The following is a 12,811-nucleotide window of genomic DNA, read 5'->3' on the forward strand; positions in this document are numbered from 1 at the left end:
CCCACCCGGATTTCCCAAACACAGCAAATTCTACGGTTACAGAGTCCAGGATGCCAAGAGGAAGCAGTAAGACATCGCGCTGCGACCTGCTAGACAAAGAAAGAGCCTTATTGACAGTTGTAAAGCATTAGGCGTCAGACAGAAACTTGTCAAAAACAGCTGTTGTTGGGTACTGATTGATAATGTTTTCATTCTGACGGCTGCGACGCCTCAGACAGTCTCGGGGCTGTGGAGAAGCCCATCGCTGGCGCACATGAACACACACAGACAACGGGAAGTCATTTAACAGATGGCGAGGAGCACTCAGCCACAGGATCTTCAAAAGACAACATTCTACATTTAATGAACTTGCAGGGAGAGCAAAGCCTGAAAAAAAAAAAAGAATCATTTATTTATTTATTTTCACGGAAGATAAGCACGAGAGGACAAAATAAAAACAGGAATTGTGCAACTGGTCATGAGGATTAAAGATTTGTGCTGCCCATGGATCATCACATGGTTTTAAAAATATTCAAGGATACTTTAGACAAAATGAATCATCATGGGTCCTTCTCTGGTCCAAGTCGTGTATATATATATTTAAAAAGGCTTAAAGAAGTGTGGGGTTGTTTTTATTAAAAATCCATTTACAGGATGAAATCACAAATACTGCATTTGAGCGCTGTGAGGGGTCTAAGGACTATCCTCTGGAGAGTCACAAGGTTTCCTGTCACCCTGTGATAAATATGGCATTTAGTCAGTGGCATCTGGGTATCAGTCTACACTACCTAAAAATGACAGACATGTTTTTTATTGCTTGCGCGTAGGGAGCAGTTTTCTATCATTTGGCCACTTAGTATTTTAATGAGTGGTCAAGTGTCTACAGGATATGCCAAAGAATATTTCATCTGTGAACCTGAATATTCATAGATTAGTCTTGATTTAGAAAAGGTCAGAGGTGCTAAATCTTACTAAAACTGTACATTTTATTCTAGGCAATTTTATCATTTAAATTAAGTGGAAAAAAATTAGTTTCAAAGACCGAGTCTCTTTATTTGCTGTAGCCCAGCATACTCTAAGGGCACATTGACACCCCTGAAAATAGAGGTTTATAATAAAAATACTGACAGACCTTTAACTACTAAATGGAGGCCTGAGAAGACTCCCCTAAAAGATATTAGCATTTGATGAATAAATAATGAGGTTCGTCTTTGAGCTTCATCAAAGCCATGCCAGCTTAAGTCTTAACCGAGAATTATACTTTGGCCTGTTATGTTTATTATTTGAAAAGCCATTTTCCAGATTTCATTCAAATATTTCTGATTTTTAGGAATGGCAAATGCTTATGTTACACCTCAGTTTTATGTAGACTAATGACTCCATTAAGAAATATTTGAGGAGTTGATCAAATTCAAATTAGTGATGCCTGTTCTTGCCTAAATTGGCTCCCACTCCTTCAGCTAGGATGTCCTCCTTCTAAGGAAGGGGACACAGCTGCAGGCAGGATCAAGCAATTCTTGCATGCCTCCTTTCTAGATCTTTCAGAGCCGGTATTAAGAGAAGATGATTAGGTGAAGTTTGGGGTGGCCATTTTCCACTCAGCCTACAAAGTCAATATCCTCACACACACAAGAAAATAATATGAAAACCAGACGAGATAAAATAAAATGTAAAAACTCCAACCCCTAAGAGATCATGGAAATGTCCATGGCATATACATTGTGTGGAGTCTCAGATAGAATCCTCCAATCCCAAGTCCAGGAAAGTTAGCGAAGACATGTGAGACTTTCTGAGGTCTTCAGAAGGGGTTTCATTTCCATGAGCGGTGAGTTCCAATCACTTTAGCACAAAGCAGAGAAGAGATTCTCAGACCAACAGGAGGAAGAGACATGCGGTGAAGATAACTAGTGGTAAACAGAGAATCAATTCTCTCTCAGTAGTGTGTACTTGACGTTAATGCCGATGATAATCCACCTGACTCACAAAATAGTCACGGTAATAGAGAGATGAAAGTCTGAAATAGCTAGAGGAAAACAGATACCGAAGCCAGGCCAGTCTCGACACCAACACGGAATCTGGATGGGGACCGAACATGTTGGGTTCAAGGCTTTCCTGGAACTTTTGTGTCAGGTCTCACATTCTCATGGCCTCATGGTCTTTTTCTTCTAACAAGTTTATGAGCTGGGAGAAGCTGTCCTTCAGTGCGTCCACATCATCCAGAGAGCAGGGCTGCAGAATCCAGCGTTTCCCACGAGCCAGGGGTTCAAGTTCAAAATACTTTTTGATCTGAAGAGGAAAAGAGAGCTATGTTAATAATTATACCAGGACTTTTTTCGTACCAAGATCCTAAGTGATGAGGGGGACAGGGTTGTTGTGTAGTAAGTGGAATTTATATAAACAGTCAGGCATTTCTAAGACTTTCAGTCCATAGCTGGCTTTAACAGGGTTATATGTTATAACCTGGGAGTGATTTCTTTAGGTGCAGGTTGCAAGCCACTTCTTCAAACTTTACACTCAACCACATGGAAGTTCTTATGAAGTCTGCGAAAGAATTACAGATACCATGGTACAGGGAGAAACACAAGAGAACACCACAGAGATCCCATTTACTCTACCCATTGCTAGCAATGTAATACTTGCTGTCTCAGACTGCTGAAAAAGTATGGATCCTATAAAATTCTTAGGACAGCTGTCTGGAGCACGGAGCACATAACAAACAAACAAACAACAACAACGACAAACCCAAAAACTAAAACCCCAAATCAAAACAAAACCGACAAAACCTCAATGTCAGTGATCTTACTTTCTCCCTTAAATTTCCAATGGACACTGCTGAGGGCCAGGAAAAGATCTTCTGGAAGAAAGGATAGGAGCTACAGGGACAGGTGTTCGAGCATCCACAGAAACATTTAGATAAAGTAATGGATTTACACATTTGCACAGCATCTCTCAGGCCTGCTCCTGCCTTTCTGGTCCTGGATTTGCTGGGAGTGGAAGATCCAACCCCTGACTGAATCCGTTTTACTCTACTAGGGTTCACAGAAATACCGGTGCATTGCTCTGAAGGGATAGGGTAAGGTACAGAGTTCTTTTGGCCCTCACTCATTCGCACACAGTAGGCTGAAGTAAAACGTTATACTTATCACCAAGCAACATTTCCAGGAAACCTCTTGCTACTCCCAAATGTTTCATTCCGCCATCATAAAGGCCAGATGACGGTTACCAGAAGAACCACCTGTCCAAACCAGCTCTCACAAGCAAGGAGATAGACCCAAGTCTATAAAGAGCTTTGTTCATAGTATTTGTCTTTTGTTTGGTTTTGCTTTTTGAAACAGGGTCTCACTATTGCTGACTGGTCTGGAACTCCTCAAACTTGGAGCCAGTTCTCCTGCCTCTGACCCCAGTGTACTAGAAGTACAGAAGTGTATCACCATGTCTGACTAAAAATTACCAAATGTTGCACTACTTTAGAAATGAGAATAATGTTAAAATTTATAGTTCAAGAGTATTTCTGAAAGATCCTCTCTTAAAGGACGATCATGGTGGCTGGTACACGCCTTTACTATCAGCACTCGGGAGGCAGAGGCAGGCTGACCTGTGAGCTGAGTTTCTAGGCCAGGCAGGGCAACATAGTGAGACACCATCTCAAAAGCCTACATGCATAAAAGTCCTCTTATACACGTTACAAATGAACAACAAATGTCTTTTTCATTCATTTAAAGAAGCCTATGAGAATTGAAGGACCCTCTTAATTTGAATTCTGAAGAGTAATGCCAGTTCATTTTATCCATAGATCAGAAAACGAGGGCTCCGAAAATGGGCCAGAATATTTTTTCATTCAACATACTGAACAAATCATTTAAAGAGAATGCATACTTATTAACAAATACTTGGGGTTTGGGGAGACGGCTAAGCAGGTAATGTGCTGGCTGAGACATGTGAGGACCAGCATTTGGATCCCCAGAACCTGTGTAAATGCTTGGTGGGAGTGGCAGCCTATAATTCCAGCACCCTCAGAAGCCTGACAAAGGGATCCCTAAAATACGTTGGCGAGCTGGGCTAGCTGAATTTGAGTTCTAGGTTCAACCGCAAGATGTGCCTCAGCGAATAAGAGAGACAGTGGCTGAGAAAGACCCCAGTGTCAGACCTGAACCCTTCACCAGAACCACACACAATACGTAAACATGCATATACATATAACATACATACAGATATATGTGAAAGTTCAAAACAAACAAAACCCGACACTCCAAAACACCAAACCAAACCACAGAACCCACCCACCCCAACTCCATCCTCAGAGTTTTCCTTTCTGGATATTGAAAATAGTTTCCTTCTAAGAGAACCTTAAGGTCTTTATGTAATAAGTACCGATGCCAGAGGCTAATCCTGGTCACAGAGGGGAGAGCTGACAGGGGGAGCCCTTGGTTAGCAGGTGGGTAGAGGGCTGCAGAAGGATAGGTAGGGAATAGAGTAACCACCACAGCTAGGAGGAGAGGGCTTCTCCAAAGGGTGTAACTCCAAGTTCTTTGTCTTGCTTCTTCTACTTTAGAGTCCCAGGAATTGGGACTGCCATCTTATAAAGCAATCTGGTGTTTGATCAGTAATGCTCCCCACCAGAAGATGATCAACAGATAATATTCAAATTCTGGTACATGAAGTACCTTAATTCAAAAGGGCAGCCTTTTAAATAACGGTAATTGGGGAGGGACATTGAGGGCATACACCTTTAATCCCCACGATGCAGAGGCAGGTGGACCTCTGAGTTCGAGGCCTGCCTGGACTACAGAGTCTAGGTCTAGGTCCTGGTCTAGGACAACTAGTTCTACACAGAAAAATCCTACCTGGAAAAACATCATGATGATGACGACGATGATGATGATGATGATAATTGGAATAGATCACTGATTATGAGCAATTCAGTAATAAAATGCAATTAAGTAGGCAAATGTATCTCATTAGCAAGATTTCTTCTGAGGGTTTCATTTAAAAAATTGCACAGATTCAAGCTGGGTGGCGTGGTGGTCCACACCTTTAATCCCAGCACTCGGAAGTCTGAAGCTGACATATTTGAGTTGAGGCCAGATTGTTCTACACAGTGAGTGTCAAGCATCCAGGAAGACATAGTGAGACTCTGACTCAAAAAGGAAAGGCAAACCAAAATAAAACAAAACAACCCCAGAACCAAACCAAACCGAACCAAACCAAACCAAACCACAAAGATTAATCCTTATAGCAAAATTCCAGCTAATTTGACAACAATGTGGAGTTTAATGATCGTCAAGTAACTGGTCACCTTTCAGATTTCTGACAGACATAAAACCTAGTGAGTTCTAGTTCGTTTGTCACACGGGCACACTTGGAAGAGAGCAAAGATGGCTAAAAGTAGGTTTCGTCGACTTCTAAACAGAAGGAAACGGAAGCTACGAAGACAGGGTGGTCACCAGACGGAGGAACCCAGTGGCGTTAAGCTGACAAATACTGTAGAGTAACTTGAGATTTTCAGCACTGTAACCTAAGTGGGTACCTCATGGTGCCACAGCCACCCAGCTGGTATTCGAAGGATTCCATATACTTTATAATGTAAGTCTTAAAACAAGATTCAGATCCCTAGACGCTGAGTACCTAAGTTTGTCTACTGTCAGAACACAGCTTTTCACCATCAGGGTTTTGAGTTCTTAACATGATGCCTGTGAAGCTGTCCAATCCTAAATGCCTTCAGAATACATTTCAATTTTGTTTTCTTATCCTAACCCAACTTCGGGTTTTACTTCCCCAGTATTATTACAATAAAAGTTACTGTCATGTTGGCTTATTATCAGTGTGTTTTTCTTTTTATGTTGATGATCATTTGAAAGAACAGCGTTAAAGTTTGACCAACATGAATGATGACTTTAAATCCGAGTTTCCTTTAAAATGTGAAGAAGTTGCCTTTGAGAGGAGGCTTGCCGTTCAAGATTGTTTTCTTATTAAGAGACAAGTTCTAAATATGAACCTAAGTCTTTTGAAACACTTTCCTGCTGCGTACATGTCACGGTCAGTTGGAAGTGTTAGGAGGAGAAGTGACATCAGAACGCAGCTGCCTGGCAACCTGTGGTCATTTAGCTATTTTCGGGATAGTCACAGAGTGGGCATTCGTCGGTAGCCATGTGTCCACCCTAGAGATAGAAAAACAAAGCCACCAAAAGTAGCCAAACTATTTTAGCTCTGCCACCAGAGCCTGTCCTCTCTGATGCTCGGTGGGTGATCTGCATGACCAGATTCCATCATTCACACATTGAATCCACCACACAGTCTTTTTATAACAGAAGACACGGTGGTTCCGTTGCTGCTAATGGCTGTAGCAGCTGTTAAACTCTCGAGACATCACACGCCACAGGAATCCCTTTCCCAGGGCTGGGCATGGCCATTACCTTTCCTTCAGTAGTGAAGCCCTAAGACAGTCTTTCCTAGGTTCCAGGGTTACAGATTCGATTGGGAGGATGTTGACCCTCATTTATTTCCCTCTAATATATTTTATTTTGAATTTCTCTGACTAAATTTTTAGAAGTTCCTAAGTCTAATCATTGACCTTTCTTTCTTTAACACCTGCAAACGTCCTTATACTTACAGTGATAAACTGTCTGCTTCCTGTTTTTGTTACTAAGACATGTATGGAGTATGTGCCCACGGGCGACCTACTTTTCTCTTGTATACTTTGGTAAGCCAAGGTTGGGGCGGGGAATGCTAGAGCAGGACTAACTTTTTGTTTTATGTGAAATAAATTTAGGTTCTGAGCTTGGCTATTTACAAACAGAGCTCTGACCCACATGAATGTGTGGTTAGACATTAAAGACAGAGTCAGGGAGGAACAGCGTATCATGTGGGACTGACCGTGCTGTTCATCAAACTACGTCATCTCTCATTCTGGAGAATTAAACGCCGCAAGCACCCGTTGGTAATTGCGAAAGCTAAAGATGCTATATCCCACCCTCTGATGCCTAAAACATCTCCTGGGTGGACCTGGCCTGTTGAGAGCTGTCTACCTAGCCCCTGTGGTGCCTTTCATATCTGCCCACAGCCACTGATAGAAGCTGAGGACTTCCCTCTCTTGTTCTTCCCCAGATCTAGGAGAACCACATGTGCCTCCTTTGCGAAACACTAGCAGACTTTACGTGGCTTTTCTTAAGTCTGTGGATAGCATGACGGCTTATAGCGGAGGGTCTCAGGCATTCTATGCAACTTTGGTATTTTAGATTGTACAGGCTAGTTTCCTGGAAAACTTCATTCACACACCTACCATCCCTTGTGCAAGACTGAAGAGGCTGTGCAAAGGCAGTGGAAGTGTGCTATGACAAACCACCCATGCCAGTGTGCTGTCTGCAGTGACGGAGGAGGCAGAACGGAGGTAAAACTGTGAGACAGAATCCCAAGCAGAAGCAGCAACAGCTTGGCTGGATTTCTGTCTCCAGCCCTTCTAGACTCATGGGACTGCAGGCTATCGCTCCAGGCCTGGGCTTCTCAGTGATCACAAACGGCCAGTTAGTAGCATGTAGTTTCCAAAGGGCTTCTCATTCGTCCCTGCTCTGTGACTATCCTTCAACCAGAAGCAAGAAAAACAGCTGACTCAAATAGAAGGCGAGAGCGTTATTCAGATGAGCTCTTACATTATGGGAAGCCATTTGATAAGCATTCTATTAGGGGGCTACTAAAGAGACTTGAGAACTAGGAGCAGATTTTTTCTCATCTCTGGAAACCAACATTGGTAGATCAGCTGTTAATGCTGTTGACAGAATGAAGACCTCAGAACCCGAAGGCTTGGAGAATGAACTCCAGCCTGTGCCTGGTATGGTGACACACATCTTTAATCCTACCTCTCAGGAAGCAGAGGCAGGTGAAACTCTGTGAGTTCAAGGCCAGCTTAGTCTACCCAGAGAGTCCCAGGCTTACTTATGGACTACATAGAGAAGCCTTGTCTCACAAAACAAACACAAAACCAAAAGCTGCAGTTGTGGGCTTTGTATATAGAGGTACAGGCTAGCTGGAAATGCAACTGAGTTAGTCATCTTGATGGAACCCCTTACTGTTTTCCTATAATTTTAAATACATGAACTGGCCACTGTAGGTGGTTTCTTTTGCTGTTTGTCTGTTTTGTTCTAATCTGGTAACAGGAGGCAAACTGTGAGTCTTGCATATGCTAGGGAAGTCCTCTAGCCCCGAGCTGTACTCACACCCCTTAACAGGCGTTTCTCAGATAGGGATATATGACCTTAATCTCTTTGCTCCAATTTCTAAGCCGTCAAGAGGACCTGCATTGACTGCAAATTTGCTGGGCCTTTCCCATGACTGTTAAGGAAGGAACAGGAGTTTGTTCATCTCTACCCTGGCCCCTGGCTTTCATCTCTTCAGTAGATGAACCTGTTGTAATGACAGGGAAAACCTTTTTTAGTGTTCCTTGTAAATTTCCTCCTGAGTCACATGCTGGGGGCTGTTAGAACCAGGACTAGAAACAGCTGACCGTGTGTCTTCTCTCTGCAGCTCTGAGGATGAAGATGGTGAACTACCTAAGTCATGAAATCATCAATGCTTTGCAGTATTCTTAGACCCCCAAAATCTTCAAATGCAACTCGCCAGCAGTCTTTCTCTTTTCCTTCCTAGAGTCAGCTGCTAACCTGTTACCCATTGAAAAAAACACAACTTTGTCTGTGTGCTTGCTAAGGGGCTTCTCTATCTCTGCTGCCTTGATACTGGGAGCTCCTGGCTTACACTGTAACCTTCACCAGAGCCAGAGAGAACTGTGGCTCCAGGATAAGTCTGGAGATAGTGGCGGGATATCATTTAAGCTTCTTCAGAGTACATTGTTGGCAGCTTGTTCAAAGAAAGGTTGGTCCAGAGAGCTGCACAGCTGGCCTCCTTTGGATGTACTGCTCGAAGGATCTTGAAATCCTTAGAAAGGCACTAAATATGTCATTAAGGACATAAATAAATAATACAATCAAAATCCATATGCAACATTCCCAATGATATTGCACAGAACGGACACTCACTTCTTACTGCGTACTAACGAGGAGCAGAAAGTGACTACTGATGTCTCCTCAGCTCAGCGTTACTATGTATGGGAATGGACGCAGGGAGTGAAAGCTCGGTTTCAAGAGGACTGTGTGTCCTGTGCTCACGATACAGCTTCTTAAGGAAGCTCACGTTCAGTGCAGCTGCCTGACCTTGGACTGAGCACAAGCCAGACAGATGACTTAAGGTTATTACCTGTGAGTAAACCTTGCCTTTCTTATACGTCTCCTTCCCAAGCCAGTAACCTCTGTTGTGTACAGGATGTTGTTATACGTTAGAACAATAATTATATAGAAACCCAGTTTCCCATTGCACAGGGAAACTTAGCATGTCCCAGAATGGCCAAAGACAATGATCTCACTTCTTTGTTGGTAGAAGTCAGAGCTGATTGGCATTACCAGATGTGCTTAATCTGCTAATCTAGAAGTATAGCACAAACCACCTCCATTTTTTAAACAACAAGCCTGAGGGCTTGTTTTATTAAAAAAAAAACAAAAAAAAAACAAAGAAACAAACAACAACAACAACAACAACAACAAAAACCCTGCTTATTAGATTACCATGCATGAGGCAAAGGTAGGTAGGTTGCTTCTGGTCTCCACAGACTGACAGAAGTGATTTAGTATTCTGGTATTCGAAGCTCCTCCCCTATCCTCGCAGTATCCAACCTCCGCAACCTTCAGGGATTCCAGCCTGCAGACCTTTGCTGAAACTCCTGCTTCTACACGGAGCCTCTTCTACCCACAGATGGAAAGGATTAGCTTATAGGTTCCTGCCCTCCCTCAACTCCCCACAAGACCCTTTTAAAGGCAGGGCTTTGCTTGGTAGCTCTGGCTGGCCTAAAACTCATTACACAGACCAGATTGGTCTCAAACTGTAGAGACCCACCTGCCTCTGCCCGTCCAGTGCTGACAGTCGAGATTTGAACCACTGTGCTTTTCCCCAGCCCAACATCTTTTAAAACATGGCTGAAGTCCTATTATCTCGACAGGAGACCTTAGAGGTATAGAAAAAAAACCATTGGGGGTGGTGGTGGCAGCGGCAGAGGCGGCAGCTGGTGGATCATCAGTCCCACACCCAGGCACCATGAATTCCTTATAAATAAAGTTTTACTGGAAGAGGGCATGCTCGCTCACTTACATATTATCTATGGCCGCTTTTATGCTACAACTGCAAATTTGGGTAATTGCCACAGAGACAGACAGCATGTCACACAGCCTGGAATGTTCGCTGTCCAAGCTCTGGCTTGGACCGTCCCGCTTTGAGCTCTTTGCAACAGGTAAGCACAGGAGTCCGTGGTCTGTGTAACAAGCTTGTGGGATGGTTTGATCTGATCCTGTTGGACCACTTCTTCCTCACTTGGACTCACACGTCACTGGGATGGGAAAATTTGCTGTTCTCAACATGGCCAAGGCTCCAGGTATGATGTCAGGTATGGGAGCTGGAGTGGAGCTTGCAGGTTGGCCGTCTCTAAGCAAAGCTATATTTTAATTCCTTTTTCTGTTCAGTCTGGTTGGTCTTCATGTAGAGACCATAGCTCTAAGAGGCCACAGGAACTATCCAGGGTACAGGGACTTTCTGCCAAGTCCCCTATTAATACACTGTACTGTATTCAACAGTCTTGTCATCTGTCACCTTGAGGGTTTTGGCGTTCTTTATGGATGGCTCTTAGTACACAGAAATACTAGCTACCTCTTTTTGCAGTTTTAGAAGGAATATATAATTTATTAATGTACACTATCTAAAGCCTAGGGTTTCTTTTTTTGAACATTTGGTAGTCAATTTAAAATTCTAGTATTAATTCATAAGCCTTTTAAATTCAGGGTAGCTGTAAGACTAGGTTCACTTATAAAGAAGTATTGTGACATTTTATCAATTCAATACATTTAGTGAATATCCTTTTAAAACATCTAGAATGTGTAGTGATCAAAATATCCTTAAGTAGTTGAGAACCTTTAAAGTTTTTTTCAGTCAAATTATTCAATGACTATCAAATTCTAGAATATTATAAATTCGATAAGTGGACACTTTCTCTGAAAATTCTAATTGCCTTCACTACTTGGTTGGACTCTAATATCCTTTAGCAAACTTATTTACATTTGGATTTACAGATATTGTGCTATCTTTTATTGATATATACTTTGGTAATTTCTCCTATCTAAAGTATTTTCTCTCTTCCTCTCCCTCTCCCTCTCTCTCACTCATATTCACACAGCCATGAAATAAACATCACTAGGTCTAGAATATTCCACCTAGAAAAGAAACTCCTTATTGGCAGTCATATCTCAGCTCCTGTTTCAGCACGTCCCTGAGAGGTTATAATTTGCTTTTTCCGTTAAAGCTTTGCAAGTTCTGAGTATTTCACACACACAAGGCCACACACACTGTGTGAGTGACTTTGTGACTGGCTTCTTTCAGTGTTTTGTGATACACACATACATTGTCCTGTGTCCTGCTCTCGTTTTGATGGCTGAATCATATTCCAGGGCACGACAGGTCTCACTTCATTGATCCTGTCATTAGCTGAGAGACATTTGGGTTAGTTCCACTTTCTGGCTATTGGGAATGATGTTGACATGAAAGGTATCCACATTTTTGTAGAGATACATTTTCCTTTCCCCTATATCTTTTCTATGAGTGAAATGACTGAGGTTTTATGTTCAGTTTACGTGGCCAAATGCTTCTGCATCTTTTCTGACAATATGGATTGTGTTCTGTATGAGAGCAGCCTTGCATTCCTGACATAAAAATCAACTTGGTCACACAAATATTATATATATATGTTGCTGGACTTATTTGCTAGTATTGGGAATTGTGGGATGTGTGTGTGTGAGTGTGTATGTGTGTGTGTGTGCATGTGTGTACGTGCATGTACATACCCATATGTGTACATGATTGCTGTGCCCTCCATGTGGGGGTCAGAGTACAACTTATGGGAGCCAGTTCTCTTTCCCATGGTATCCCAGGGAATCCTAGGTTTCTCTAGTGTTTTCCTAATCTGCATTCCATTTAATTCCAGGCTCATTTTTCTTGTTTTTCCTCCTACTTGCTTTGACTTTAGATTGCTCTTTTCCTTAGATTCTTAAAGTTGAGCCAACTTCTTTTTGTTTCTTTCTCTATTCTTTTTTATATTTTAATTAGTCCTCTGATAATTTTGCACAAAGTGTTTTGATCCTATTTACCTTCCCAGATCTAACTCCACTCTCCCTTCCCACCCTAGTTTGTCCCTACCCCAATCAAGGCCAGTTTGTGCTAGTCAAAAATTCTTTGATCTGTGGCCTTCCACTGGAGTGTGGTCAACTTATCAAGGGCTATACTCTTGGAGGAAACTGAACCTTCTATCTTTCACATTAAATGTTATTTTCTTGGATCACACAGCCATATGATTCTGTTTTAATCTCTTTTGTTGACTGATTTGAGCACATTGAGAAGTTCTATTTTCCTTTCATGTTATTTTTTAAGACTCGTATCTCTTATTAGTATAAAAAATTGGGCACCTGTATTTTGTGCACAGCTTGGGATTTCTATATTCACTAGCACTAAGGGCATACAGTAAGATATAAAATTCAATATGTTAAAGAATTTGTTTTTCACTCAGAGTACATACAGGAGCCCTAAGTTTACAGGCTGCAGACAGAGGACCTGCCTAACAGCTTTCCCCACTATGTATATTTAACCAGTTCCATATTTTAGAGATAGTCAACTGCTCACATCTAGCCCCGTATTTGAATTACCTGAAGAATTGTGTGTGTTCAAGGACCAAGGATCCCATTCCAGTAGTTCA

The 12,811-nt window shown here is 42.2% G+C and overlaps 1 protein-coding gene across 1 annotated transcript in view; it reads right to left on the reverse strand.

Moving 5' to 3' along the window:
• Positions 1 to 1,187: 1,187 nt before the first annotated feature.
• The window catches only part of Arl15 (ADP ribosylation factor like GTPase 15), a 365,525-nt gene continuing 353,901 nt past the window's right edge, over positions 1,188 to 12,811 (reverse strand). The window contains exon 5 of the mRNA XM_028784212.1: positions 1,188 to 2,265. Coding sequence (XP_028640045.1) covers positions 2,113 to 2,265 — 153 coding nt within the window. The 3' untranslated portion in view covers positions 1,188 to 2,112. The remainder of the gene's footprint in view (positions 2,266 to 12,811) is intronic.

The sequence above is a fragment of the Grammomys surdaster genome, unplaced genomic scaffold (assembly GCF_004785775.1).
Source record: "Grammomys surdaster isolate TR1022 unplaced genomic scaffold, NIH_TR_1.0 99, whole genome shotgun sequence".
Classification (NCBI taxonomy): domain Eukaryota; kingdom Metazoa; phylum Chordata; class Mammalia; order Rodentia; family Muridae; genus Grammomys; species Grammomys surdaster.